Source organism: Nannobrachium achirus (genome assembly GCF_963921795.1).
Source record: "Nannobrachium achirus genome assembly, chromosome: 13".
NCBI lineage: Eukaryota > Metazoa > Chordata > Actinopteri > Myctophiformes > Myctophidae > Nannobrachium > Nannobrachium achirus.
The window spans coordinates 45,709,065-45,735,479 of NC_137833.1; the positions used below are offsets into that span (position 1 = coordinate 45,709,065).

The 26,415-nt window shown below is 42.1% G+C and overlaps 2 protein-coding genes across 2 annotated transcripts in view; one reads left to right on the forward strand and one right to left on the reverse strand.

Annotated features, from left to right (window-relative positions):
- Positions 1–5,216, reverse strand: part of LOC308297364 (uncharacterized protein) — a gene marked incomplete at its 3' end in the record, with an annotated part of 34,811 nt that extends 29,595 nt beyond the window's left edge. The window contains exon 1 of the mRNA XM_080740776.1: positions 5,163–5,216. The remainder of the gene's footprint in view (positions 1–5,162) is intronic.
- Positions 5,217–8,734: 3,518 nt separating this feature from the next.
- Positions 8,735–26,183, forward strand: mcm8 (minichromosome maintenance 8 homologous recombination repair factor). The gene is made up of 19 exons (XM_080740140.1): positions 8,735–9,381; positions 9,965–10,047; positions 10,508–10,657; positions 12,645–12,745; positions 13,266–13,464; positions 13,789–13,874; positions 14,474–14,619; positions 15,797–15,871; positions 16,701–16,854; positions 18,216–18,246; positions 18,836–18,973; positions 19,691–19,751; positions 20,413–20,493; positions 21,242–21,437; positions 21,895–22,117; positions 23,199–23,408; positions 23,832–23,908; positions 25,010–25,199; positions 25,302–26,183. Exons 1-19 carry the CDS (start codon positions 9,243–9,245, stop codon positions 25,392–25,394), a joined length of 2,433 nt encoding a protein of 810 aa, XP_080596266.1. The 5' UTR covers positions 8,735–9,242; the 3' UTR covers positions 25,395–26,183.
- Positions 26,184–26,415: the final 232 nt, after the last annotated feature.

Genomic DNA, 26,415 nt, shown 5'->3' on the forward strand with positions numbered 1-26,415 from the left:
ATGTCACTAGAAAAATATTGTTCCTTCGAAACAATTGTGGGCTCGCTTCAAGCCAGAAAACAATGGCTATAAAAGCACAAAATGTCAAGATCGCAGGCAGTGCTCTCTTTGACGTTACTGACGTCAAAGATTGGTCCATTTTGTTCCAAAAATGTGTTGTGCATAAGTTGACCCGCTGGTGGCGCTATAACAGGCCAATGTGAGAAGGTTGGTATTTGTTCCTTGACCTATTGGGAATGTGCTTGCAAGATTTCACGCACATCCCAGGCTGTGTTCATGATTTGAGGTGTTTTTGGCTTTGGACACTTTATCGCTGCTTGCAGCTATATTTATTATTATTATTTTATAATTTTTTTGTGTGCACTTCATAGGCATGTTAGATAAAGGTCCTTAGATTGCGTGTAGAATGTTTCATGCAAATTGCAAAAAAAATCCTAGAATAAAAACGGGTTTAAGCGTTTTACAAACTGCTCAAAATTATATAGCGCCCCCCTTTGGCCATTTGGGGTAAGATTGGTTTCAGTGATATTTGAACTAACCCTCTACACTATCTAGGGGGTCCGCGGAGGTACTGCAGGGGGTCCGCGAAATTATTGGTAAAAAAAAAAAAAAGATTTCAAAAAATGTTTTTTTTTTCTTTTTTTTCACATTTATGTTAAAAAATAAATCATGATTCTATCCATTTTGAATAGCTTGAATACATGATTACTATGCAATTGACAGATTGTTCTCAGTTAATAAGTAGTATGTTTAGAAATGGTAGTGGTACGGCCCACCCTGCTCGCTGTAACTTGTACATGTTTAAAATAAAAAATATGTCGTAGCCCCGACCCCCCCACCCTACGAGGTGGTAGGGGGTCCCTGCTCCATCTCCCCATCAGTTTGGGGGTCCCCAGCCTGAAAACGTTGAAGACCCCTGTTTTAGAGGCAGAAGAATAATTTGCATAAAAATGCAATATTGTTTGAATTATTTAAAAAAGCATGTTTCAATGTTAAAGAAATCCGATCTGACAGATCTTTAGATATCGGTCCAAAGTTCACGTAAAAAAAGTTGTGTGCACGTGACGCGAAAATTCCAGAATAAAAGCGGGTTTACGCGTTTTACAAACTGCTCAAAGTGGCGGAAAATCAAAGGGCGGAGCTTACTTAACAACGACACAGATGTCTTCCGCTTGAGTCAAAGCACGCGTGTAACAAGTTGCATGTCTTCAAACGAAACGAGTCATGACTTATGCCCGTTTGAAGTTTGAATTTTCAGACGCTTCGTATAGCGCCCCCCTTTGGCCGATTGGAATAAAATTGGTTTCAGTGATACTTTGACTAACCCTCCACATCTTTGCCAAATGCCATGAACGTGTAACTTTGCATGTATGATTTAGAGGCCGAAGAATAATTTGCATAAAACCGCAATATATAATGAATTATTAAAAAATTATATTTCACTTTAAAAGAAATCCAACCAGACAGTTTGACCGTATTGGTCCAAAGTTCATGTGAAAAAAGTTTCGTGCACTTGACGCGAAAATCCCAGGAGGAGATAGATTTTTACTGTTTTTCATATAATTCCGAATTGTGGGAGACCTAAAGGTCAGAGGTCAAAAGTTAGAGGGTAAAAGTTGTTCGGCATGAGGAGACGCATACGTGTATACAGGTTTCATGACTGTAACTCAAACACAGCATGAGCTATACCTGTTCAAAGATCGCACTTTCGAAGGCTTCCTACAGCGCCACCATTTGGCCGATTGCTATAGAAAATAATAGCACACTTCGCCACTGTAAACTGAACACATTGATGTTTTTATTTTCATTTTCTCACTAAGTATGTAGGAGTAGAAAGGAACCGAAATCCCGTCTACTGTTGATTGCCTGCCTGATAGATAAATAACTAGAAAATATTGTTCCTTCGAAACAATTGTGGGCTCGCTTCAAGCCAGAAAACAATCGCTATAAAAGTACAAAATGTCAAGATCGCAGGCAGTGCTCTCTTTGACGTTACCGACGTCAAAGATCGGTCCATATTGTTCCAAAAATGTGTTGTGGAAAAGTTGACCCGCTGGTGGCGCTATAACAGGCCAATGTAAGAAGGGTGGTATCTGTTCCTTGACCTATTGGGAATGTGCTTGCAAGATTTCACGCACATTGCAGGCTGTGTTCATGATTTGAGGTGTTTTTGGCTTTGGCCACTTTATCGCTGCTTGCAGCTATATTCATTATTATTTTTATTTTTTTTTGTGTGTATGCACTTCATAGGCATATTAGATAAAGGTCCTTAGATTGTGTGTAGAATGTTTCATGCAAATTGCAAAAAAAATCCTAACGGGTTTAAGCGTTTCACAAACTGCTCAAAATGATATAGCGCCCCCCTTTGGCCAATTGGGGTAAGATTGGTTTTAGTGATATTTGGACTAACACTCTACATCTTTGCCAAATGCCATGAACATGTTACTTTGCATGTATGATTTAGAGGCAGAAGAATAATTTGCATAAAACTGCAATATTCATTGAATTTATTTAAAAAAGCATGTTTCAATTTTAAAGAAATCCGATCCGACAGATCTTTAGATATCGGTCCAAAGTTCACGTAAAAAAAGTTTTGTGCACGTGGAGCGAAAATTCCAGAATAAAAGCGGGTTTACGCGTTTTACAAACTGCTCAAAATGGCGGAAAATCGAAGGGCGGAGCTTACTTAACAACGACACAGATGTCTTCCGCTCGAGTCAAAGCACGCGTGTAACAAGTTGCATGTCTTCAAACGAAACGAGTCATGACTTATGCCCGTTTGAAGTTTGAATTTTCAAACGCTTCGTATAGCGCCCCCCTTTGGCCGATTGGAATAAAATTGGTTTCAGTGATACTTTGACTAACCCTCCACATCTTTGCCAAATGCCATGAACGTGTAACTTTGCATGTATGATTTAGAGGCCGAAGAATAATTTGCATAAAACCGCAATATTGATTGAATTATTAAAAATTTATATTTCACTTTAAAAGAAATCCGACCAGACAGTTTGACCGTATTGGTCCAAAGTTCATGTGAAAAAGGTTTCGTGCGCGTAACGAAAAAAACCCAGGAGGAGATAGATTTTTACTGTTTTTCATATTATTCAGAATTGTGGGAGACCTAAAGGTCAGAGGTCAAAAGTTAGAGGGTAAAAGTTGTTCGGCATGAGGAGACGCATAAGTGTATACAGGTCTCATGGTCATGGCTGTATGTATAACACAGCATGAGCTATACCTGTTCAAAGATCGCACTTTCGAAGGCTTCCTACAGCGCCACCATTTGGCCGATTGCTGTAAAAAGTAATAGCACACTTCGCCACAGTAAACTGAACACATTGATGTTTTTATTTTCATTTTCTCACTACGTATGTAGGAGTTATAGGAAACCGAAGTTTGAAGGAGAACTTGCTCTAGTATAGTATAGTATAGTATAGTATAGAAATAATGACAACTAGAATTGACAGAGTCAATTTTGACAAGTGTGCCTGCAGCTCGCTAAATGCGCGACTTCGTGCAGCGGTTTGGACCGTGAGACCGTCCGCAGAGTCGTCTGTGTTTCTTTTTGAGAGGGTCGGTCCCCCTGAAAAACGCGTTTTGGCACGAAACGGTTACGTTTTGCGCGTTTGTGACGCCCCCTAGGGGTCGAAGTGGAAATGCCTTTGGGGATTCGTTGAGTATGCCACCCCCGACCTGTGGTTGAAATTCAGTGTTGACTCGACCTATTGTTTGTGATTTATGGCTATTGTTTGCGAAACGTGCCCCTCCCGCTAACTTTGGAAGCGCGTTACGAACAAACGGTATGGACTATCGAAATATCCTTTGACTATGTTTATCGCATGGCTTCTTAGATCATGTGTACCGCTTTTTAAGACATTTGAAGAAAATATGTAGGAAAAGGAGCAAAAAGTGTGTTTTGGAGAAAATTCAAGATGGCGGAAAATCTAGCCTGGCGCAAATGGGCGTGGCCTATATGGGGAGATGCGTCTCGACCCAAGGAATCCAGGGAAAAAATAATTTTAATTGTCCGACCTACGGTTCAAGAGTTACGGGCCAAAACGTAAAGTGGGCTGTTATAGCGCCACCATGAGGCCAAATTACACTATTATTTTTTATTTAATCCTTGAAATCATTATGAACCTCCTCTCCAAGTCTTGAAACTGTAGCCCCTATGGTTTGCGAGAGAAAAATAATTGAATGTGAGTTTTTGCGATTCCCATTATAAGTCAATGGGGAAAATTAATTCACTAATAAATTAATATCAATTAAACGATACAACTTTTCTCTTAGAAAAGTAATAGCACACGATTCCCGAGTAAGCCGGTCGATTTGACGTATGGCGCGAGTGTGTGGTGCAAAAACTGTGGGAGGAGTAGCGTGCCAAACTTTGGGGAAAAGTATGGACAGAAAGAAAGACTGACTTAAATAAATATGAGCGAGAACAAGAAGTGTCCCCATGCTATGCATAGGCACACTTAATAACTAAAGTGTGCTCGCCTATAGGCGAGCCCACAATGACAATATCTAAAGTGTGCTCGCCTTATAGGCGAGCCCACAATAAATGTCATGTGTCATTTTTATGGCATGCATGTGCAAAAAAACAAAACACACACATTTGAAATATTGATTTGATGCTCATATTAACCATAGGAAGTATTACGTTTGTTTTTATTTTCACATGCATGCCATAAATTCCATAGGGATAGATCACACTTGACATTTAAGACATCATCAACTTGCGACGGGCATTCCCCTATTGAGTGAAAGATTAGCTATTTCTAGAAGAAATAAAATAATTCAGGTGTTTTTAATTTTACATTGTAGTTATAGAGGACAATTATAATGTATTAAGGCATATTTGTCCTATTAGTCAGGGATCACTTTAAAACAAATATTTATCTCAGAACACTTTTAATTCAGCAAACTGATCAAAGAGTGGCTAAATCTAACACACCCAATGATAACTGAGCATTTTCTGCAAATATGTATCTAAGCTAAAGTTAGCTTAACCTTCCAGACAGAAAGAGAATTCCTACATATAGCACTTCTTATAAAAGAACCTGGTCGAAATGTTTGTTTACAGTACCACATTGGCCTTCAACTGCTATAGGGACTATATAATGATGTTAATATAAATTGTAATATTTCTCCAAACACGTACTTACCAATTAATAAAGCTTGTAAGGGCCGAATCCTATGGCCGAATCACTCGAGGTTAGAGTAAAAGGAAGTGTTGTAGTGCTTGTTTTGTTTTTGGAAGGGAAGCAAGGCAACGTGCTTGCGTAACCAATAGGACGCCGCCACGTCATATCCCTGCGACGTTGGAGGGAAGTTTGTTTACAATTGCAGCTGAAGTCAGATATCAGATCTCGCAGTTTATCACCGTGTTTACTGTAGTTACGAACACATAAACCAACACACAACAGCTGTGCGTTTCTGCTGTCATTTGGTGAGTCTGACTTTGCAATACAAGACGCGAACGAACAGTTTGCATGATTGAATTACGAAACATGTACAGTGATTATAGTTATAAAATAGTAATACCACACAGTGGACATTCTCTTTTAAAAGCATACGTCCTGTAGTCAACATGTCTCTTTTTGAGAAACGTACAAAAGTATTACTATAATGTAATTATGGGGGAACCAGAACAAATACATTTACCTCTTAATAGACACCATGTACAGTACACAGAAACAGAACGGCCCATTTCACACACAATGGATTGTAATAATGAATGCATTGTGTTCATCACTTTAATGTTTGAGCTCAGCTGGTAAAGTTGGGGGTGGGTTTGATTACTTGATTTGCTTCTGTTGTGTTATGTGTAGCTTAACTTAACCTATTCTAAACATTAAACCTTTATAATTGTGACATATATATTTCTGCAGTGTCTTAAATAAAATACTTCAAATAGCAAGAAGAAAATGTTTGGGAATGGGAATGATTTGGAAAATCAGATAAGATAGCAAGAAATAAGACATGGACAGCCAGATATAGTACTGTGTTCTTATCTAATGGGTGCTTACACAAATATGACACAATTGTTATAACAATAATAGATGACAACTAGAAAATATTGTTCCTTCGAAACAATTGTGGGCTCGCTTCAAGCCAGAAAACAATGGCTATAAAAGTACAAAATGTCAAGATCACAGGCAGTGCTCTCTTTGACGTTACTGACGTCAAAGATTGGTCCATTTTGTTCCAAAAATGTGTTGTGCAAAAGTCGACCCGCTGGTGGCGCTATAACAGGCCAATGTAAGAAGGGTGGTATCTGTTCCTTGACCTATTGGGGATGTGCTTGCAAGATTTCACACACATTGCAGGCTGTGTTCATGATTTGAGGTGTTTTTGGCTTTGGCCACTTTATCGCTGCTTGCAGCTATATTTATTATTATTTTTTTTTTGTTTTGTGTGTGTGCACTTCATAGGCATATTAGATAAAGGTCCTTAGATTGTGTGTAGAATGTTTCATGCAAATTGCTAAAAAAATCCTAACTGGTTTAAGCGTTTCACAAACTGCTCAAAATGATATAGCGCCCCCCTTTGGCCAATTGGGGTAAGATTGGTTTTAGTGATATTTGGACTAACACTCTACATCTTTGCCAAATGCCATGAACATGTTACTTTGCATGTATGATTTAGAGGCAGAAGAATAATTTGCATAAAACTGCAATATTCATTGAATTTATTTAAAAAAGCATGTTTCAATTTTAAAGAAATCCGATCTGACAGATCTTTAGATATCGGTCCAAAGTTCACGTAAAAAAAGTTTTGTGCACGTGGAGCGAAAATTCCAGAATATAAGCGGGTTTACGCGTTTTACAAACTGCTCAAAATGGCGGAAAATCTTACTTAACAACTTACTTAACAACGACATAGATGTCTTCCGCTCGAGTCAAAGCACGCGTGTAACAAGTTGCATGTCTTCAAACGAAACGAGTCATGACTTATGCCCGTTTGAAGTTTGAATTTTCAGACGCTTCGTATAGCGCCCCCCTTTGGCCGATTGGAATAAAATTGGTTTCAGTGATACTTTGACTAACCCTCCACATCTTTGCCAAATGCCATGAACGTGTAACTTTGCATGTATGATTTAGAGGCCGAAGAATAATTTGCATAAAACCGCAATATTGATTGAATTATTAAAAAAATATATTTCACTTTAAAAGAAATCCGCCGGGACTAGTTTGACCGTATTGGTCCAAAGTTCATGTGAAAAAAGTTTCGTGCGCGTAACGAAAAAAACCCAGGAGGAGATAGATTTTTACTGTTTTTCATATTATTCCGAATTGTGGGAGACCTAAAGGTCAGAGGTCAAAAGTTAGAGGGTAAAAGTTGTTCGGCATGAGGAGACGCATAAGTGTAATATACAGGTTTCATGCCTGTACCTCAAACACAGCATGAGCTATACCTGTTCAAAGTTCGCACTTTCGAAGGCTTCCTACAGCGCCACCATTTGGCCGATTGCTATAGAAAATAATAGCACACTTCGCCACTGTAAACTGAACACATTGATGTTTTTATTTTCATTTTCTCACTAAGTATGTAGGAGTAGAAAGGAACCGAAGTTCCCGTCTACTGACCGCCTGCCTGATAGATAAATAAACCTGTACAATATCTAAAGTGTGCTCGCCTTATAGGCGAGCCCACAATTATGACAGTTCAGCGTGGAGCCAGCTCATAGGTTGAGATGACAATATGGCGAAGATGGTTGAGCAGGCTGTTGTAAATCAAAAACTCTTTCCCTTTTTCCCTTTTCCCCTTCTCTCCTGTCATCCTCCCCCTCTGTTGTTCCTCCCTTTCTGCATCCCTGGCTCTCTGCTTTCTCCTCTCAGGCTCAAGATGAGCGGAGGAGAGCCGTCCAGGAGAGGCTCGACGACGTGGAGGGGTTCGAGCGGAGGATGGAGGAATGGCGGTGGAAGAGGAGGGTGGAGGGGAGGCTCTGGAGCAGGATGGAGAGGAGGAGGTGGAGGAGGAGGAGGATGGAGAGGAGGAGGAGGTGGAGGGAGAGGGAGTGAGTGGAGAGGAGGGAGGAGTAGACCGTGGAGAGGTGGAGGAGCAGGAGGAGGAGGAGGAGGAGGAGGGAGAGGAGGTGGTGGTGGTGGTCAATATTTAAGCAGCCAGCGAGGTGAGTTCAGTCTTCCCACAGTTCTTGCTTGGGCTGGGCAATATATCAATTGTTGAAGTATTGATGTATTATCTTGCTTATTACCTTGCTTATTGTATTTATGTATTACCCAGTGCTTATTGTAAGTCGCTCTGGATTAAGAGTGTCTGCTAAATGCCTAAAATATAAATTGATATTGCGATATGAGAATAGATATGGTCTGGGAATTAATATATTGTCGTAATGTTGTAATATGGCACAAGTGCTGTCTTATCCTAGCCTGATTTCAGACTCAGTGCTGGAGCTTGAGTCTGACATTAGCCACTTCCAATTTGTTGCAATTAATGGTTCAATCTACTTTGACGTGAGTGTTCCTGACTGAAGTGATAGAGCTCGCCCTTGCTGTGTTGAATAGCTCTATATTCCCCTAGTACATTTCTAGATCGGAAAATAAATTTGACCCAGTCAGTAGAATTTGAAACTAGCCGGTCTATTGTGAGCTTGCAGCAGATTGGCTCTTTTCTAATAGCCAAATTATGAAATAGGGCTAAGGTCTTAAATCCATGTAAATCCAGTTCCATTGAATTGTACGATATTACATGATATTCAGCTGTTGACAGTTGACACTAAGGTATCAGAGGCACTTGCCCGTCGGGCAAGTACAGGTCATGTTCTACTTGCCCAAAGGTCATGCCCACTTGCCCGAAAAGTAAATCGTCCATTATAAAATGATAGGTACGATTTAAAAATTAAAAATTATATATTTTTTCTTTACTTTCTGGGGCCGTGCGATAAAAAATGTCATACCTCAATACCTCCAAATCCAAATACCAAATACCTACATAGCTATGATTGAATATGTCTATGGTTTCACACTTGTTATTTAATATTTTTAAGCAACAGTAAAAACAGCACATTATAGGTCAACAGTGCTCTTATTTTACATTCCACAGACCAGAAGACAGCTTGCTGGCCACGTTCAAGTGTTTAGACAGATATCTCGTATCATGTTTATAGACGGTTGCGTCTCCTCTCAAATGAGCACTTGCCCGGTAGGGCAACCTGAAAGCAAACTTCACCTGCCCGAAAGTTTTATTTACCTGCCGGGAGCAGGTGGGCAGCCTTAGTGTCAATGCCTGATATTACACAACTGTCACAAGTTAATCTTCTGCCTGGGCTCCTTCTCTGTCACCCTCTTCTTCTAGGTGTGTGCCAGTCCACACTAGACCGGCTGTGTCCCTATAAAGGATGGGCCCTCTACTTTACTGAAGGTACTGTAGACCTGTTTGTGAGTGGCTGTTGTCTTCTGCATCACTATGGTTGATCAGATTTAGTTTAGATGCTTTGTCGTCCTTGCATATTAAAACAACAAAACTTAGTTTGGCAGCAATCCACTCCACTAAACTACTAGTAAAATGATTATATAAAATGCTCTTTCAAGATTAAGGGCTGTATTTTGATTGCCTTAACTTAAAGGTCTGTCCATACTGTCTCTGACAACCAAACCTTTCGTCGGAGAGTTCCGTCCGACCTTTCTGACGAAAGGTTTGGTGGTCGGAGACAGTCTGAATTATTTAGGGCTCATCATAATTATTTTTGCATAACAATTGTTTCCTTCATCTGTATGAAAATCCATCCATCATTATTTCTACGTCTTAAACACTTTCAACCTGATGTCCCTATTTTGGGCATTTAAGCTCTCACGCGACACTTTCTCTGCTACTTTTTCTGTGACACTGTTGACACTGGCATTACAGTATTTACGCTAAAACCTAAAAAAGTGATTTATAGGTTGGGTCAGAAATCAAAACGAGGGATGATGATGATGATGTGTTTGGTTTTGTTTCTGTGCAGGCTTCATTGAGAGCGCACCATGTGTGGAGAAGATCAAAGTCTTTGAAAAATATTTCACCTCCAAGATTCACCTTTATGACAAGGTGTGTCTCTCAACAGTTTTTCGTCTGTCTGCCTACCTATCTGTATTACTGTCTGTCTGTTGGTATGTATGACTAACTGCTTGATCTGCTAGCCGCCATGATTCTGGACCAACATTTCTTAATGGAAGAGTATTGAGACCACTTCCAACCACTGCACATGTACTTGTTATATTGTATTAACACTGTATTATAAATAAATAACATACTGTGTGTGTGTGTGTGTGTGTGTGTGTGTGTGTGTGTGTGTGTGTGTGTGTGTGTGTGTGTGTGTGTGTGTGTGTGTGTGTGTGTGTGTGTGTGTGTGTGTGTGTGTGTGTGTGTGTGTGTGTGTGTGTGTGTGTGTGTGTGTGTGTGTGCGTGCGTGCGTGCGTGCGTGCGTGCGTGCGTGCGTGCGTGCGTGCGTGCGTGCGTGCGTGCGTGCGTGCGTGCGTGCGTGCGTGCGTGCGTGCGTGCGTGTCAGGATGAGATAGAGCGTCAGGGCAGTGTGCTGGTGGATTTCCAGGACCTGACACAGAACAAGTTGGTGTGTGACGCGCTACCAGAACTGGCCAAACAGTTGAATGAGCAGCCAGACAACATCCTCAACTGTCTGGGACTGGCTGTTAACCAAGTATGCACACACGCACACACACTATATAATAAGTAACACAGATGTACAGTTTATATGTTGTAGGATATTCCAAATACCCCAGATATTGTTAATTAATTGAAATTGTCAGCCTATTTGATCTGGAGTTCTCAAACTCTGCCCGAGCCCGACCCGACCCAACGTATTCGGGCCGAGCCGGGCTCAAAATGTATGCTAATTAGTCGAGCCGAGCCTCGGGTTCTGTGAAAAAAGAAACAAAAAAAAACATTTTTTTCTTCATATTTAACTCATACCTCGCGATCCCCGTAGAAACCGTAGATTTCCCGCTGTACCGCGCTGCCATGCCCGTAGAGCCCGTAAAGTTTAATTAGCTTTAATCATTATGAAAGGATTAAAAGTATTAGCGCAGATTTTCGCTGATTCTGGCTCTTTAGGCCCGCCCCCCTAACTGTATCCGGTCATTTCCGGTCTGGACCGGATCCAGCTTTCCGTATCCAGTCTGAGCCTGGGCCATAGTCCCGCCTCCATTGGTTTACTGTGTAACAGAAGTGGAAGCTACTCGGCGATGGAACGCTCGTTTTTCAATCGGATTTTTGCGTTTGGAAACTTTGATCCAGTCTCTACACGCCTGGATTATGATCCCCGCACATATCGTGCGTTTTGTGCGCGAACGTGTCCACGTGTTACCATAGCGCATGCCTGGCTTTTTTTCAATGTTTTTTCATGTAAACACTGGCGGATAAGAAGGAATACAGCGTGGCAACGGATATGTCTTTTTCAATGGGGTTTTTTGTATTCGAAAGCTTGTCACCGAGTCTACACGTCTACTAGATGAGTCGCGCACAGATTGTGCACGATGCGTGCGCGTGCCCACGCTAAAAGGTAAGGACAATTTGGCAGCTGCTTACTACAGCTATGTTTAAAATGGCAGAGAAATTGTTAATAAAGAACATGGCGCTGACTGGTGTTTCACTCGCTTGTTTACTATGTGACCTCTAGCGCACCATCGGCAGCAGACAAGCAGAGTGAGAGACAGAGTGGAGAATTGTGTTGCTACTGTGGTCAGTCAGAGACAGTGCGATGCTGGCAGCAGGCTGCTGATATATACTTAATAGCAGGCTGGTGTTGCGCACCAAAATACCATTGAATCTACAAACCTACTGAAGTCTGCTTTGCATCACGATCGGACATGTTTACAACTTGCAGATCAGTGCTTCTTATCCAAGCCAGGGCCATAAATCAGACAGCGGCAGCCAGCTTTGATGCATAGTGGGGTTAACAACAGGTCAGACTCCAAAACGGAGGAGGAGAGAAAGAGACGATCGACTGAGTTGAGCGACACGGCAGACCTGCGGCACATGCAGACAGATATGCGTTGCAGGGTGTGAACAAGATGAGGAGGATTAAGAATTAAACTTTTTTTTGCTAACATTGCTGAACCAAAAGTGGAAAGGTAGGCTAATCTCTCTCAGTCTCTCAGCCTACTACCCCGCTATAATAACACATGGTACCGTCACCGCGGTGGCGGCGTGGCGCCACCTGGAGGCGTTTTTTTAATTCATTTATTTTCCTTCACTCTGGCTTTTTAGGGCTTCGGGCTTAAAATGATGAAACTTGTTAGGGTCGGGCCGAGCCTCGGGCCTGAAAATTAAGGCCCGGCCCTAACTGGGCCCTACGGGGAAGGCCAGAGGCTGAGAACTCTAATTTGATCTCTACGTTTCACATCCAAACTCATAAAATATCAGCCTTTGGTAGAGCGTGTTATTATCGGTGTAAGATATAACTGTTATCTTATTGTTCACCCAGTTTCATCTGGTTTGATCATAAGTATAACATTCTTCTGACCATTGTTTGGATTTATTATGTTGCACTTCATGTACAGATCCAAATAAATTAATGTGCGTGTGTGTGTGTGTGTGTGTGTGTGTGTGTGTGTGTGTGTGTGTGTGTGTGTGTGTGTGTGTGTGTGTGTGTGTGTGTGTGTGTGTGTGTGTGTGTGTTTTCTCAGGTGTTGACGTCAGACCTTGAGAAACAGGCTGCAGAGCTGCAAGGGGAGGAGGAGCTACCTGGAGCCACGCCCATCATCAGCATACCTCACGTCAGTGCCAGGTGAAAAAAAAAAACCTACCCATGCACACCAATTAACCTCTTCCTGGCCCGCCTCCCTATTTTGACCATGTTATTATATTGTTGCTGTTGGGCAGAAACCTCATGTGTTCATATTCTAACTTTTTTTGTTTGTTCGTAAATTAATGCCCCTACTTTGATCATACAACAGCGTCACACGAAAGCATCGAAAGTAACATATCTACATGCCACGTTTCGAGCTTGTAGATCTGCTGCTACTCGTCGTTTAATACTTGCAGTTTTGGAATTTGAATCCTGAAAAGTAACTGTTTTGGACCTATGAGGAGAGGAGACGATATCATTTTCTGTCCAAAATGTATTATCTTTAACATTTTACAAAATAAATCTTCTGGTCTGCGGCCAAAGACATATCATTTTGGGGGTCCTTGATATGAAAAAGTTTCAGAACCAATGCTCTAGGTGTCTCTCTCTCTCTTTCTATTTCTCTCTCTCTCTCTCTCTCTCTCTCTCTCTCTCTCTCTCTCTTTCTCTCTCTCTCCAGGCTGTATAACTACGAGCCGCTGACGGCCCTGCGGACGCTGCGTGCCAGCGTGTTCGGCCGCTTCGTGTGCGTGAGGGGCACCGTGGTCAGAGTGAGCAACATCAGACCTCTGTGTGCCCGCCTGGCCTTCAGGTGCCAAGGCTGCTCACACACACAGGCCGTCACACTCCCACATGGCAGATACACACTGCCCACCAAGGTGCACACACACACACACACACACACACACACACACACACACACACACACACACACACACACTGAGATGTGCTGTAGTTTCATAGAAGTATAAAGTATCACACATGTGTACTTACACTACTGCATGCAGTGTAGTTGACAGAGGATTGAATGCATGCTGGATTTATTTTAACGTGTGTGTGTGTGTGTGTGTGTGTGTGTGTGTGTGTGTGTGTGTGTGTGTGTGTGTGTGTGTGTGTGTGTGTGTGTGTGTGTGTGTGTGTGTGTGTGTGTGTGTGTGTGTGTGTGTGTGTGTGTGTGTGTGTGTGTGTGTGCGTGCTGCTAGTGTCTCGGGCATGAGTGTCGCAGCCGTTCCTTCATTCCCAATAGAAGTTCCCCTCTCACACACACTGTCGACTGGCAGACCATCAAGTAGGTGTGCACACCACACACACACACACACGCACGCACACACACTACACACACACACACACACACACACACACACATGGATTAAAGTTCTCTATCGCTACGACTGATTTCAGTCATTTGGATTCTTTATAGTCAGCATGACTTCTATGGAATCGAAACTAGGCTATCTACAAGCTTACAACGTGTCAATAGAGTATTTGAAGTGGTCAAGCTAGCGATAGAATACATGTCCAATCTTCCAGAAAATCCATAATGATATCTTGGTATTTTATAAAAGCAAAGACTCAACCTGTGATTTCTTCAACTGGCTGCCTGGCTGTATGGCTACCAAAACATAATTATTTTACACATTTTGCTTGTTGTTTAGGAAACACCGCGCTTTCACGCTGTTTCACTTTCGCGCTGTTTCACAAATAGCAGATTAGGACTAGGCCTTTCAGGTGTGAGATGTTATTGCGTTTATCCACGCACGCACGCACGCACGCACGCACGCACACGCGCACACACACACACACACACACACACACGCACAGTTTCATACTATACTATATGTCTCTCTGTCTACCCGTTGTGTAATTCTACCTTCCATGCCCACACAGGGTGCAGGAGCTGATTGGTGGAGAGCGGAGGGAGGCTGGACGAATCCCGCGCACCGTGGAGTGTCACCTGACGTCCGACCTGTGTGACAGCTGTGTCCCCGGTGACACGGTGACGGTGACGGGGATAGTGAGAGTCACCAACGACGGTACATGTCTATACGCTGTCGCCTCTCCAGACCCCACCTCACCCTCTTGCACAGAGGTTCTCAAACTGTCGGTCAGGACCCCCAAGGTCGCATTTGTGATGCGCTGTGATGGGAGCCAGCGGCTAAATATACATGAATTAAGCGCAGTGGTTCCCAAACTTTTTAGACGGTGACCCAAAAGAGAAATTCAACGTTTGCCCGGGACACAAACTAGTGAAAACAGCAGATCTACAAGCTCACAAGGCGGCGTGAGTGTGAGCTTGTAGATCGGCTATTTTCACTACTTATTAAACATTTAGTAGTTTTCCAATTTATGGAAAAAAAATCTTTGATTTCTTTAAGAAATTATTGGGGGAAAAAAATCATTGCATTTTGTTTTGAATTAATGAAAAACTTAAAGGGATATTACACTTTCAAAAAACTTTTGGTCATTGTATGGTCTAATCAGGCTTGTATGAACACCCTGAACAGTTTTTAATTTGCTTCATTCAGTATTTAGATATTTGATGTAAATGTTACCAGCTCCAACATGCACACCCATTGTAACTTCAAACTCCATTTTAACCATGATAGATTCATTAAAAACACACATTATTTTTTCTGGTGACTCATAATACCCTCCTAATACGTGAGCAGACCGTGTTTTTTCAATAACTTTTTTCATTTATTTTCAATAAAATATTATTGTATTTAATGTTTTCCATTTTCCCAAAGAATTATTAAAAATAAAAGAAAAAGGTTATTGAAAAAACACGGTCTGCTCACGTATTAGGAGGGTATTATGAGTCACCAGAAAAAATAATGTGTGTTTTTAATGAATCTATCATGGTTAAAATGGAGTTTGAAGTTACAATGGGTGTGTATGTGGAGAGGGCCTGGGCGTGTTGGAGCTGGTAACATTTACATCAAATATCTAAATACTGAATGAAGCAAATTAAAAACTGTTCAGGGTGTTCATACAAGCCTGATTAGACCTAAAAGTTTTTTTGAAAGTGGAATATCCCTTTAAGCCTTTTTGGGAAAGATCTTTGTTTAGAAATAATAATAATTGAAAATGTAGGAAATCAAAAATGATGGGACCCATAAAAATGTGTCCGTGTTTGGGAAACAGTGAATTAAGGTGTAGTAAAGTTTGAAAGCACTGATTTAATATATAGTGTGTGTGCTGTGTGGACAGGCAGCTCCAGGGGAAAGAAGGACCAGTGTATGTTCCTCCTCTACATCGAAGCCAACTCAGTCAGCAACAGTAAAGGTGTGTGTTCCTTTTCTCTTATATAGTCTCCCTCTCCTGTCCTCTCAGAGACCTCTTCTCATCGTCTGTCTGTCAATAAATCCTCAGCTTTCAATATTTTTTTATGGTTGCTTAGGTTGCTTTAATGAAGTTGGACATTAAAGGGAATTTGCGGAATGACTCGGTTTTGTCAGCATGGAGGTACACCAGAAACCACATATGGCAGTTTTTCCCACACTAAGAATCTGAATCTGTTTTATTTGTCACATTACTGGTTTACAGGGGTAAAGCAGTCAGTGAAATTCTGGAACTTTTTTGCAGTTCCATTGTTTTGTTGAGAGAGGACTCTGTCAGGGGGCAGGGGGAAGGAGGTAGAAAACAGGATAAATAGAACAAATAAAGATTTATACTGTACATGCAGATGGCATGGCAGATGCAGTATGTGAAAGCAGGTATATAGATACTGTACATGGTGTTTAGAACATTGCCATCATATGCAGGTGTGTTCATAACGTAGCAGCAGGTACAATGTTTCTTAAACCCATTAAGACGTGAGGCCGATTCAACACATGCCCTCTAAGTCAGTAGCTCTCACACTTTGAAGAATTTGGTCACTTTGTGCCGCGAGCTTATACATTTTTGTACAGTGTGTGCATCATGGAAAGGTAAACCCACATATTATGTGTATATCCATACAGTTTGTCTATGTATGATCGCCTCATATCAGAACAATGGTATTTTATGTTCAAACATGGCTCAAAGTTTGCTTTTAATTGTGTGCTAAACTATTATTTTAGTTGTGAGTATTGTGTGCTTGGTTTAATATCCCCGTCGTTATTGAAATCTCTAGGTCCTCGGTCGGCTGCAGGAGGAAAGGGGGAGTCGTGCGACAGTGCTTCGGGGTCGTTTGGAGGCCATGCCGGAGGGGAGGAGTTTAGTTTGAAGGAGCTGTACGCCATCCAGGAGATCCAGGCCCAGCCTGACCTGCTGAGGCTTGTAGTACAGTAAGACACCTGTTGCTACCGTATCATAGCACCATAATATCGTTGCTGTCGGACAGTAACTCCATATTATTCAAACTTTTTTGTATTTTCTTAGTAAATTAACGCCCTACTTGATCATACTAAAGCGTCACACAAAAGCAACACAAGTAGCAGATCTGCAAGCTCGAAGCGTGGCGTAAAGCGACACGTTTTGAGCTTGCAGATCTGCTACTTTTGATGCTTTTGTACTTACTGGTCCATGGGAACCACTTACTGTCACCATGGGAACCACTTACTGGTCCATTTTGTTACATTTGTACACAATCAGAGTTACACACCCGTAAGGTTCCATTTGGTTCCTAACTCTACACGTGATTTAGCTTGGGACCACATGGAACACTCTCAAGGATCCCTTGGGTGTCCCTGGACCCCACTTTGAGAACCACTGACATAGGTGTTGATTTTATAATGTGAAACTTTGTGTAACCTGTCAAAGGTGTACACATAACATTTTTAGATCATGAGAAGTATCAACTGGATTTTTTAACTAATAATAATGACATATTATCTAACGTTTATGGTTAGATTAAATTGTAATGAGTTAACTGATCATTATTAGAAAAGGAAGCTTTATGATAATGCTAAGACTGTTGTTAACTCATTGAGTGCCAGCGCCCTCTAGGGGCCATAGAATACCAGCGCATCTCTCATAGGCGAGCGCTTTAGCTTCCAGGACCTCACCTTCCAGGACCTCACGTGTGCACGTTCATGCACGTCATGGAAATGTCCCGGATGATAATGCTAACAGAATGGCTATTCCCATTTTGTCATCTAAAAGATCATTTTTGGGCGATTTCGCCGTAAATAAACCTCGCGCCGCTTCCCTAAAGACACAATCCAGAGATATAAGCCTTCAAAGATTGGTCTTTCATTGGATTAGGCGGAGATTGGCGATTTCGTTCGCAAATGACGGCCGGCCGGGAGGTTGCTAGCTTTCGGCTAGTAGCTAGAAAAGCTAGCAAGGCCTCTTATCATTTTATTCATGTAATTAAAAAAAGCCGGACTACTTCGGGATCGGCACACTCGTGTACTCATCGGAAGCGGCGCCGAACATCGGGTGAACATTGGGGAGCTCAAAAATGTATTTTAAACCATTTTTAATGGAATATATCGTCGGACAGAGTAGAATGGCTAACTGGCTAGCGGCTAGCGAGCCAGGACCACCCACGACTCTACAAGCAGCTCGGGGTAAGTGAATTAATAAAAAAAAAATTGTATTGGATTGAAATAAAGCCGAACTAGTTCGGGATCGGCACAGTATGAGTTAAAACAAAACGTGTTAATTTAACTAAACATTCTTTTTTCTGTTTCAACTATTTCAGCTCTCTGTGCCCTGCAATCTATGGACATCTGGTAATTTGTTTTTTGTATTAATAGGCTTGAGATTATTTAAGAATACACCTTCAGATTCAGTACAGATGTGATGATTAGGTTTATGATTTTACTTTTTGGTTACCACCGCGCTCTGACTCTGCTGGTGCGGTATCCCTTTAAATCAACATGTAGAAGGAGGAGGATGGATCGCACACAGTGGCAAGAGTTGTTTTTTTCTTTATTGTTGCATTTGCATGAGAAACAAACGTTTCGGCTGTAAGCCTTCTTCAGTGTATCAGATACACTGAAGAAGGCTTACAGCCGAAACGTTTGTTTCTCATGCAAATGCAACAATAAAGAAAAAAACAACTCTTGCCACTGTGTGCGATCCATCCTCCTCCTTCTATAGGTTTATGATTTTAAAATTAGTGGGTGGATAGTACTGGCGTTATTCTTTTTGGAAAATGTTTTCTCCTTTAAACATGATAACCATAGTTCAATGTATACTTTCTCCATAGTACTTTCACAGAATTGATAATTCATCACATTTTGTCACTCAACGGACAGTTTTATCTATCTTGTCAAAGCCTCAACTTGGTTTTGTGCGTGCGTATGTGCGTGTTTTAAGCTGGTGAAAGCAGGCCTAGCGTTGGCCTTGTTTGGAGGCAGACAGAAGCAGATGGAGAGGAGTGGCGTCTCTGTCAGAGCAGACCCTCACATCCTGGTGGTGGGAGACCCAGGCCTGGGAAAGAGTCAGATGTTACAGGTAACACACTGAATAGACCCTAGCCCATTTAAGTCCGGGAATGCATTATTACATGTTATTTTATGCTTACTTTTCTTTTCTCTCTTTTTTGTGACTTTTCAAAAATAGCAGATCTACAACCTCGCAGCTGTGAGCTTGTATATCTGCTATTTTTCAATAGCTAAAGAATAAAATACTGTAATTCCAGGTCTTAATGGGTTGAACATGCATGAAGACACGCTACAAACACATAATTAGTAGCAGCTGTGCCTATAGTATTTGATCCATTATTGGAAGAGACACCCATTATGTCCTGCTTTTGAAACTCTGCTCCGGGAAACAATCCAAACAAAAAGTTAGGGCTACAGATAAGGGATAACTACGTTTATTTAGTTTTTATATGAGATGTAGTATATGTTGTAGTCCATATCTAGACAACAATATCAGCGCTTTTTAAAACAAAATTATATGGAAATGACTTCAAATATTAGACCAGTTGTCCATAACTGCTGAAAGAGCAGCTGTATATCCTTTTTGGAACTTGGGGGAGTTCACCAGGGTGGATTTTATTCTACTCCTGACATTGCATTTACTAGATGCTCAAACACTGATTTCCAAAATGTACATAATTATGTATTGTTCATGAGAATTCATGAGAAAGTTAGGCACAGTTTTCACTTTATGTAAAATATCTGTTGCCCATCCTCAGTATATTCTATGTTCTGTGTGTGTGCATAGGCAGTATGCAATGTGGCTCCCAGAGGAATCTATGTGTGTGGAAACAGCACCACCACATCAGGTAAATGCAGTTACACTATGTTGTAATAATATTTCCATCAGATAATTGCATGGTATATGCTGACAGTATTATTCTATACCAATATCATAAGGTTTGGAAATTACGATGATCAATTAGTGCTTTTTAAAACACTTGTAAAAATCTGCTTTGTAAAAAGTCAATTGCCGTAGAGAGTCTGTCTGTCTTTAGCCTCGGAAACCCAGGCTTCTTTTGGCGATCGGAAGAAAAAGAAGCCTGGGCGATCGCGTTATAATTACTGTTGAAGGAAGTGTAGAATTTCCCTAACCAGTCAGAGTGCAGAGAGCGTCGCACCGAATGTGTTGACGTCATGACGCAGCAGCGTTCTCTGCGCTGAGCAGAGGAGCAGAGGGGGGTGGGGGGAGGAGAACACATGCTATTGGCCAGAGACTCGCGGAGAGATTCGCCGCGCCCGCCCATCTGCCTACACAAACTGGTCCGCGTTAGGTTAGAGTGGTCTGTCTTTAATATAAATGTATATTATTACGTTATTATTACTATTTATTTATTATCTTAATGTGACATAAACATGACCTGAAGTAAAATGTAAATGTCCATAACTGTTACTTTCATATAATGAAGAATGTGTGTGAGGAAATGTGTGTCTGTGTGTGGCACTAACAGTGTGTTTCTGTGTGTGTAGGACTCACTGTGAGTTTATCCAGAGATCCAGGGTCGGGGGATTATGCTTTGGAGGCTGGAGCCTTGGTACTGGCTGACCAAGGTAGGAACAATGGACACTGCAAGTGTGTGTGTGTGTGTGTGTGTGTGTGTGTGTGTGTGTGTGTGTGTGTGTGTGTGTGTGTGTGTGTGTGTGTGTGTTGTGTTGTGTTGTGTTGTGTGTGTGTGTGTGTGTGTGTGTGTGTGTGTGTGTGTGTGTGTGTGTGTGTGTGTGTGTGTGTGTGTGTGTGTGTGTGTGTGTGTGTGTGTGTGTGTGTGTTCGTGTCAATGTCCGTGTGTGTAGCATGTAGCCCCTTTATACAGAATATCCCGCAACATTGCCGCAAACAAGATACATCATTATGCTGGATTGCTTTTTTAATTTTTAAGCAAAGCGAACACAATGCTTCCCCTGTGTGGGCTTTTACATTCATAGCAGGCCAGCATTCTGTAATGTGACACAACATCATCAGTGTGTCTAGTGTTACACTATGCTGTTTAAGGTGACTTGCTGACAGCACATTTTTAACCACTTATTGTGGGGAAAGCTTTAGCTGAAATAGCAGATCGACAAGCTCATAACCAGAACACATGAGCGGAGTGGCTGGGAAAATTCCGCTTCTCGCTCCAGGGGGCTGTTGTAACGCTCACTATTCGCTCACTTTGACACCTTTTGAGCTTGTAGATCTGCTTTGCTGTTTTTAAATCCTGAAAGGTCAGTTTTGGATATTATGAGGTTTCCACCCGACATAGACGATATACTTGATCTGTACCCTTCTCACTCTCTCTCTCTCTCTCTCTGGTGTGTGCAGGTCTGTGCTGCATTGATGAGTTTGATAAGCTGGGGCAGCAGCAGCAGGCTCTGCTAGAAGCCATGGAGCAGCAGTCGGTGAGTCTGGCCAAGGCTGGGATCGTGTCGTCTCTGCCTGCCAGGACCTCGGTGATTGCTGCCGCCAACCCCACCGGAGGACACTACAACAGAGCCAAGACCGTCTCGGAAAATCTAAAGTAAGTAGTTAGTTAAGTGAGTCAAAACCCCACTCTTCTATCGCTATGACAGGCTGAGGGAGTGCCCGTTTTGGTTCACGTTGTACCCATTCCACCACGGCTTGCCACCACGGCTTGCCACCACGGCTGCTCAGCGGAGGCAGTCGCTCGAAATCCCTTTTATGCCCATATATGGAGATATGGAGATCCCTGTGATGCCAGGGGAACAAATCCCTTGCTCATATATGGAGATCCCTGATGTCCACATCCCTACATCTGTGATGCCAGGGGAACAAATCCCTTATCCATTTTATGCCCATATATGGAGATCCCTGATGTCCACATGCCTGATGTCCACATCACTGTGGCGCGACTTGTCACTCTGAGGCATCTTACTAGTTAGTAAATTTATGTATGGAAGTGAGTTTGTGTACGCTCTACGCTGGTGTTGGATCTTCTTCTATTCACTATCCTCTAGAATGGGCTCGGCTCTCCTCTCCCGCTTCGACATCGTCTTCCTCCTATTGGACGTCCCAGAGGAGTCACATGACCGCCGGCTGTCGGAGCACGTCATGGCGGCCAGGACGGGGAGAGGAGGCGGAGTCTGCAGCAGCGCCGTGGTGACCAGGGCCGGCGTCAGCCAATCGGAGACCTCCGTGCTGTTGGAGGCCTCGGACGCGCCCTTGTCTGAACGTCTGCAGGTTTGAAATGTCGTAACCTTACACGCCTTCTATTCTTAAAACGCTAAATTAGCAGAAAATAGACGAGCTACAAGGTCTGTTGTGTGCTTGTAGATTGTCTCTTTTCCTGCGATGAAGTATGCTGAAGCTGTAATCTGTAACATTTTATGTTTTACTCAGGTTTCTGATTTCTATAGCTAAGACAGAAATGCAGTACATCTTTTCAACCAGTAGGTGTCCTATCTGACCACTGGATCTAAACTGTCTCAATGGAAGAGAGCATGTCCTCCATCCACTGCACATGTATTAGTTAAACTGTATAAAGTACTGTTCAATGTACTGTACACTACATACTAGGGGTGGAAAATAAAACCGTTTCATAGATTAATCGCGATGCGGATATAGACGATTATAAATCAATTCACAAATGTCAAACATTGTTTTTTTTCTTTTTTTATAATTTTGTTTTGTATGTTGGTACAGAATTAGATTTTCTTTGTTTTTTTTAATGAAAGCTGCTTAATGTTTTTGTTTGTTTGTTGTGTAATACAATATAATGGAAGTAAATTCATCTGTTTTCATTATGGACCATTAGTAAGCACTTAGTTTATTAGTCACACAGCGAGGGGGAAATAAATTATGTGTTGGAATCTAGATGCATCGTGATGCAATGGTAATTGATTTATAATCAAATTGTAGCTCTCTGAATCGAAATCGAACATCAAGAAGACTGGAACCTAGAGATGTCCACCCCTACTATATAAGTCTATGTATGGTAGAGTAACATACTCTACCACAGTGGTTCTCAAACCTTTTCATTTCAAGACTCCCAGTTTGATATGAATTAGGCCATGGCCCCCCAATTGAAACAATTTTCGATCTCAGGGACATATTATATTATAAAATCCTAACTCTTGAGAGTGTACAAATGGAACCAAGTGGAACCGGGTTCCATTTGTGCACTCTTGGAGTTACTGTCCCGTGACTCCTCAAGGACCACCTGGGGGTCCCCCGGAACCCCAGTTAGAGAACCACCATATATATTGTTCAAAATAATTGCCAAGAAGTAAGTAACCCTAGATGGCGTGTTTTATTTTTGCAGATCTCTGCCACTGAGGCCGTGGACCCGATTCCCGCGTGCCTGCTGCGGAAGTACGTCAGCTACGCTCGCCAGTACGTGCACCCGCGCCTCTCTGTGGAGGCGGCGCAGACGCTGCAGGAGTTCTACCTGACGCTCAGGTCCCAGGCCCAGTCTGCAGACGCCACGCCCATCACCACACGCCAGCTGGAGTCTCTGATCAGACTGACCGAGGTAACGGGAGCAGGGGTCATCGTCATGCTGGCATGACATGGACATACAAAATGAGTAGATAAACACATAGAGAGATAGACCTAAATGACCTTTACAGGTGGGTCCATTTGGTTCCATTGGTACACATTTAAGTGTTATGGGGGTCCTTGACAGTGGTTTGAGAACCACTGTACAAGTGGACTCCTAATGTACCATACATAGTGTTGAGCTTGTAGATCAGGCTATTTTCCGCCTTCATGTGGGCATAGAGGCCACCTGAAGGAAGGTGACCCACAAGGACCAAGAAGCAGGACAGTTATACAAGTCATGCGACTATACGAGTGACCGCCAAATGCACTGGTGACGATGGTGAAGCGTGTGTGTGCGTGTGTGTGTGTGTGTGTGTGTGTGTGTGTGTGTGTGTGTGTGTGTGCGCACGTGTAGGCCAGAGCCAGGTTGGAACTGAGAGAAAGCGCCTCCAAGAGTGATGCAGAAGATGTGGTGGAGATCATGAAACACAGGTAATTAATAGCAAGTCATGTCACAAAGACCTAGTGTGAGTATTTCTGTGTGTACAGTATGAGATGGATGGATGGAGTCCATCCATCTCTCTCTCTTATTATCTCTACCTCTATGGTTCTATTCATCTAACAATCTTGGTAGAAAGTTTTTCCCTTTTTCAACATGTACAGTACTTACATTTTGTTGTATTATCTTGCATTGTATTGGCAATTCTAGGTCTAGTTTAACAACTTGCTCAGTGTCTTGATATAATTGGTCCTCACTAATGCTCATTATAAAATAGCACCATATATATATATATATATTGTTTGAAATTACCCAAACTGCCTACCAATGTCACTGGTATAGCAGGTTTCTGTCCACTGCCCTCCTCTGAGACACAGACCTAATAGACAAAATGGTACCATCTTTGAATAGAAAAGAACAATAAAGCTCACGCATCCACCCACTAAAAACCGGGTGCCGGGCTGAGGTCGGAATCCATAAAAAGAAGTAAGGTCTGCACACTGGATCGATGTGGATCATGCTCCAAAAGCACAGGATGTCCTAAATCCCAGGGGGAGCTGTGCGCGTGCAAAATCACAACAGCAGTCTAGCGTGTGCAACCAAAAATGGGTTGTAAATGGGTTCTAGATCTGAAATAGAAATATCCTTTTCTTTTATAATCACAATAAACACAAGTGTATAATAAACAGTAAACAGTCCAAGCAAGCAGTCAGTGAGTTACACCAGTGGTTCAACCACACATGATTTTTGGGGGTCCTCAGATGATGTGACACTTTAAGGACCTTTCAGGTCAAACATTGGCCAAATTGTCAAATTATATAAGAAAGAGGCAAAAATAATAATTAAACATCTGATATTTTCACAATATTTGTCTGTGGAACTGAGTCGAACTAAATGTAATGTCTCAACTCCTACAATTGACCATATTCACCTGGCGGCCATGTTTGAAATTTGCATTGAAAACTGTACCTACAATACATAGGGTGGCAACTAGGGTGGCAATTCATTGTCTTAATGGCAAGATGGCCACTGTGTGAATATGGTCAATATACCTACTCACGTTTTTTTTTTCTCTTTTTTTTTTCATGTTGTAGCCTAGCTGATACCTACTCGGACGGATTGGGAGGCCTGGATTTCCAGCGTTCTCAGTTGGGCTCGGGCATGAGTCAGCGGAGTGTTGCCAAGCGATTGGTCAACGCACTGCATTCACACGCCCAGAGGACCAATCAAAAGCTGTTTGACTTGCAGCAACTCCGATCAGTGGCCGAGAAACTGAACATACAGGTATCAGTAAAACAGTGAAATGCTTTTTTTTTATTGTGTGAGTTTGAAGGTATTAATCTGTTGGTTATTGAGTGTTTTTGTGGCTTTGTGTTTGTGTTTCAGGTGATGGATTTTGAAGGGCTGGTGTGTTCTCTGAATGAGCAGGGTTTCCTGCTGAAGAGAGGGGCCAAGTTGTACCAGCTACAGACTGTCTGAACACGCGCACGCGCGCACACACACACACACACACACACACACACACACACACACACACACACACACACACACACACACACACACACTAAACCACCTGTTGAAGAGAGGAGCCAAGCTGTACCAGCTACAGACTGTCTGAATACAACAGTACAGAGTACAGCCACACACTGTTTCCCAAACAGTGGGTCCTGGGTGAATATTTTTTTGTAAGTTACAAACGTTAAGAAATAGTGAAAATAGCATATCTCTAAGCTCACAACACGTTGCATCTACCATTTTTATTTCAAGTGTGTGTGTGTGTGTGTGTGTGTGTGTGTGTGTGTGTGTGTGTGTGTGTGTGTGTGTGTGTGTGTGTGTGCGCGCGCGTGTGTGTGCGTGTGCGTGCACGCCTTGAGTGCCTTGAGTGCTTGTGACACTTTTGGGTCCATTTGGTTCCATTTGTACATTGTCAAAGTTACAATAAACGTAGGATTTTACAGTAGACTGGACTAGGCATGGAATGTATCAAATGTGGGTCGGTGGTCTGATGCATCTCAAAATGACTGTTGTGGAATATGTTGAATCCCAGACAAACTTGAAGGATGTTTAACAAGACACGTATTAAGACTTGACCTCATGTTATTTGACATTACTAGCTGTACTGCTGTGGAGTCAATAGAGGTGAAGTTGGTTTAGGTTGTGTACATCTATTCCCTCTGACAACATTTGTATACGCTGGTTTGATTAAGTTACAGTAGTTAGCAGGGTTTATCTATTTTTTTGCCTTCTCTCAAACCTACTGTAGTCTGTATACAACACTGGAACAAACTACAAACTGCAATAACTTTGTTTTTCTGTTGATGCCTCACATTCTGTGTGATTACATGGGAGATGTATCAATTAAAAGACGCTTTTTTGTTTGTTTTTGGTCTGCATTGTCCATCGTATCAAAGACGACATATCAACATTCCAACATGGAATGTTATTGATTGTAGGAGAACCTGTCCTGTTGCAACTACCAGCATCACATTGCAGCAAAATA

Bases quoted from the DNA above. Each gene is read 5' to 3' on its own strand.
- mcm8 (XM_080740140.1), top strand. From the start codon at position 9,243: ATGCCTGATATTACACAACTGTCACAAGTTAATCTTCTGCCTGGGCTC. The intron at 16,855-18,215 runs GTAAGACACCTG...CAACTATTTCAG, and splicing joins CTGCTGAGGCTTGTAGTACA to CTCTCTGTGCCCTGCAATCT. The intron at 23,409-23,831 runs GTAACGGGAGCA...GCGCACGTGTAG, and splicing joins CTCTGATCAGACTGACCGAG to GCCAGAGCCAGGTTGGAACT.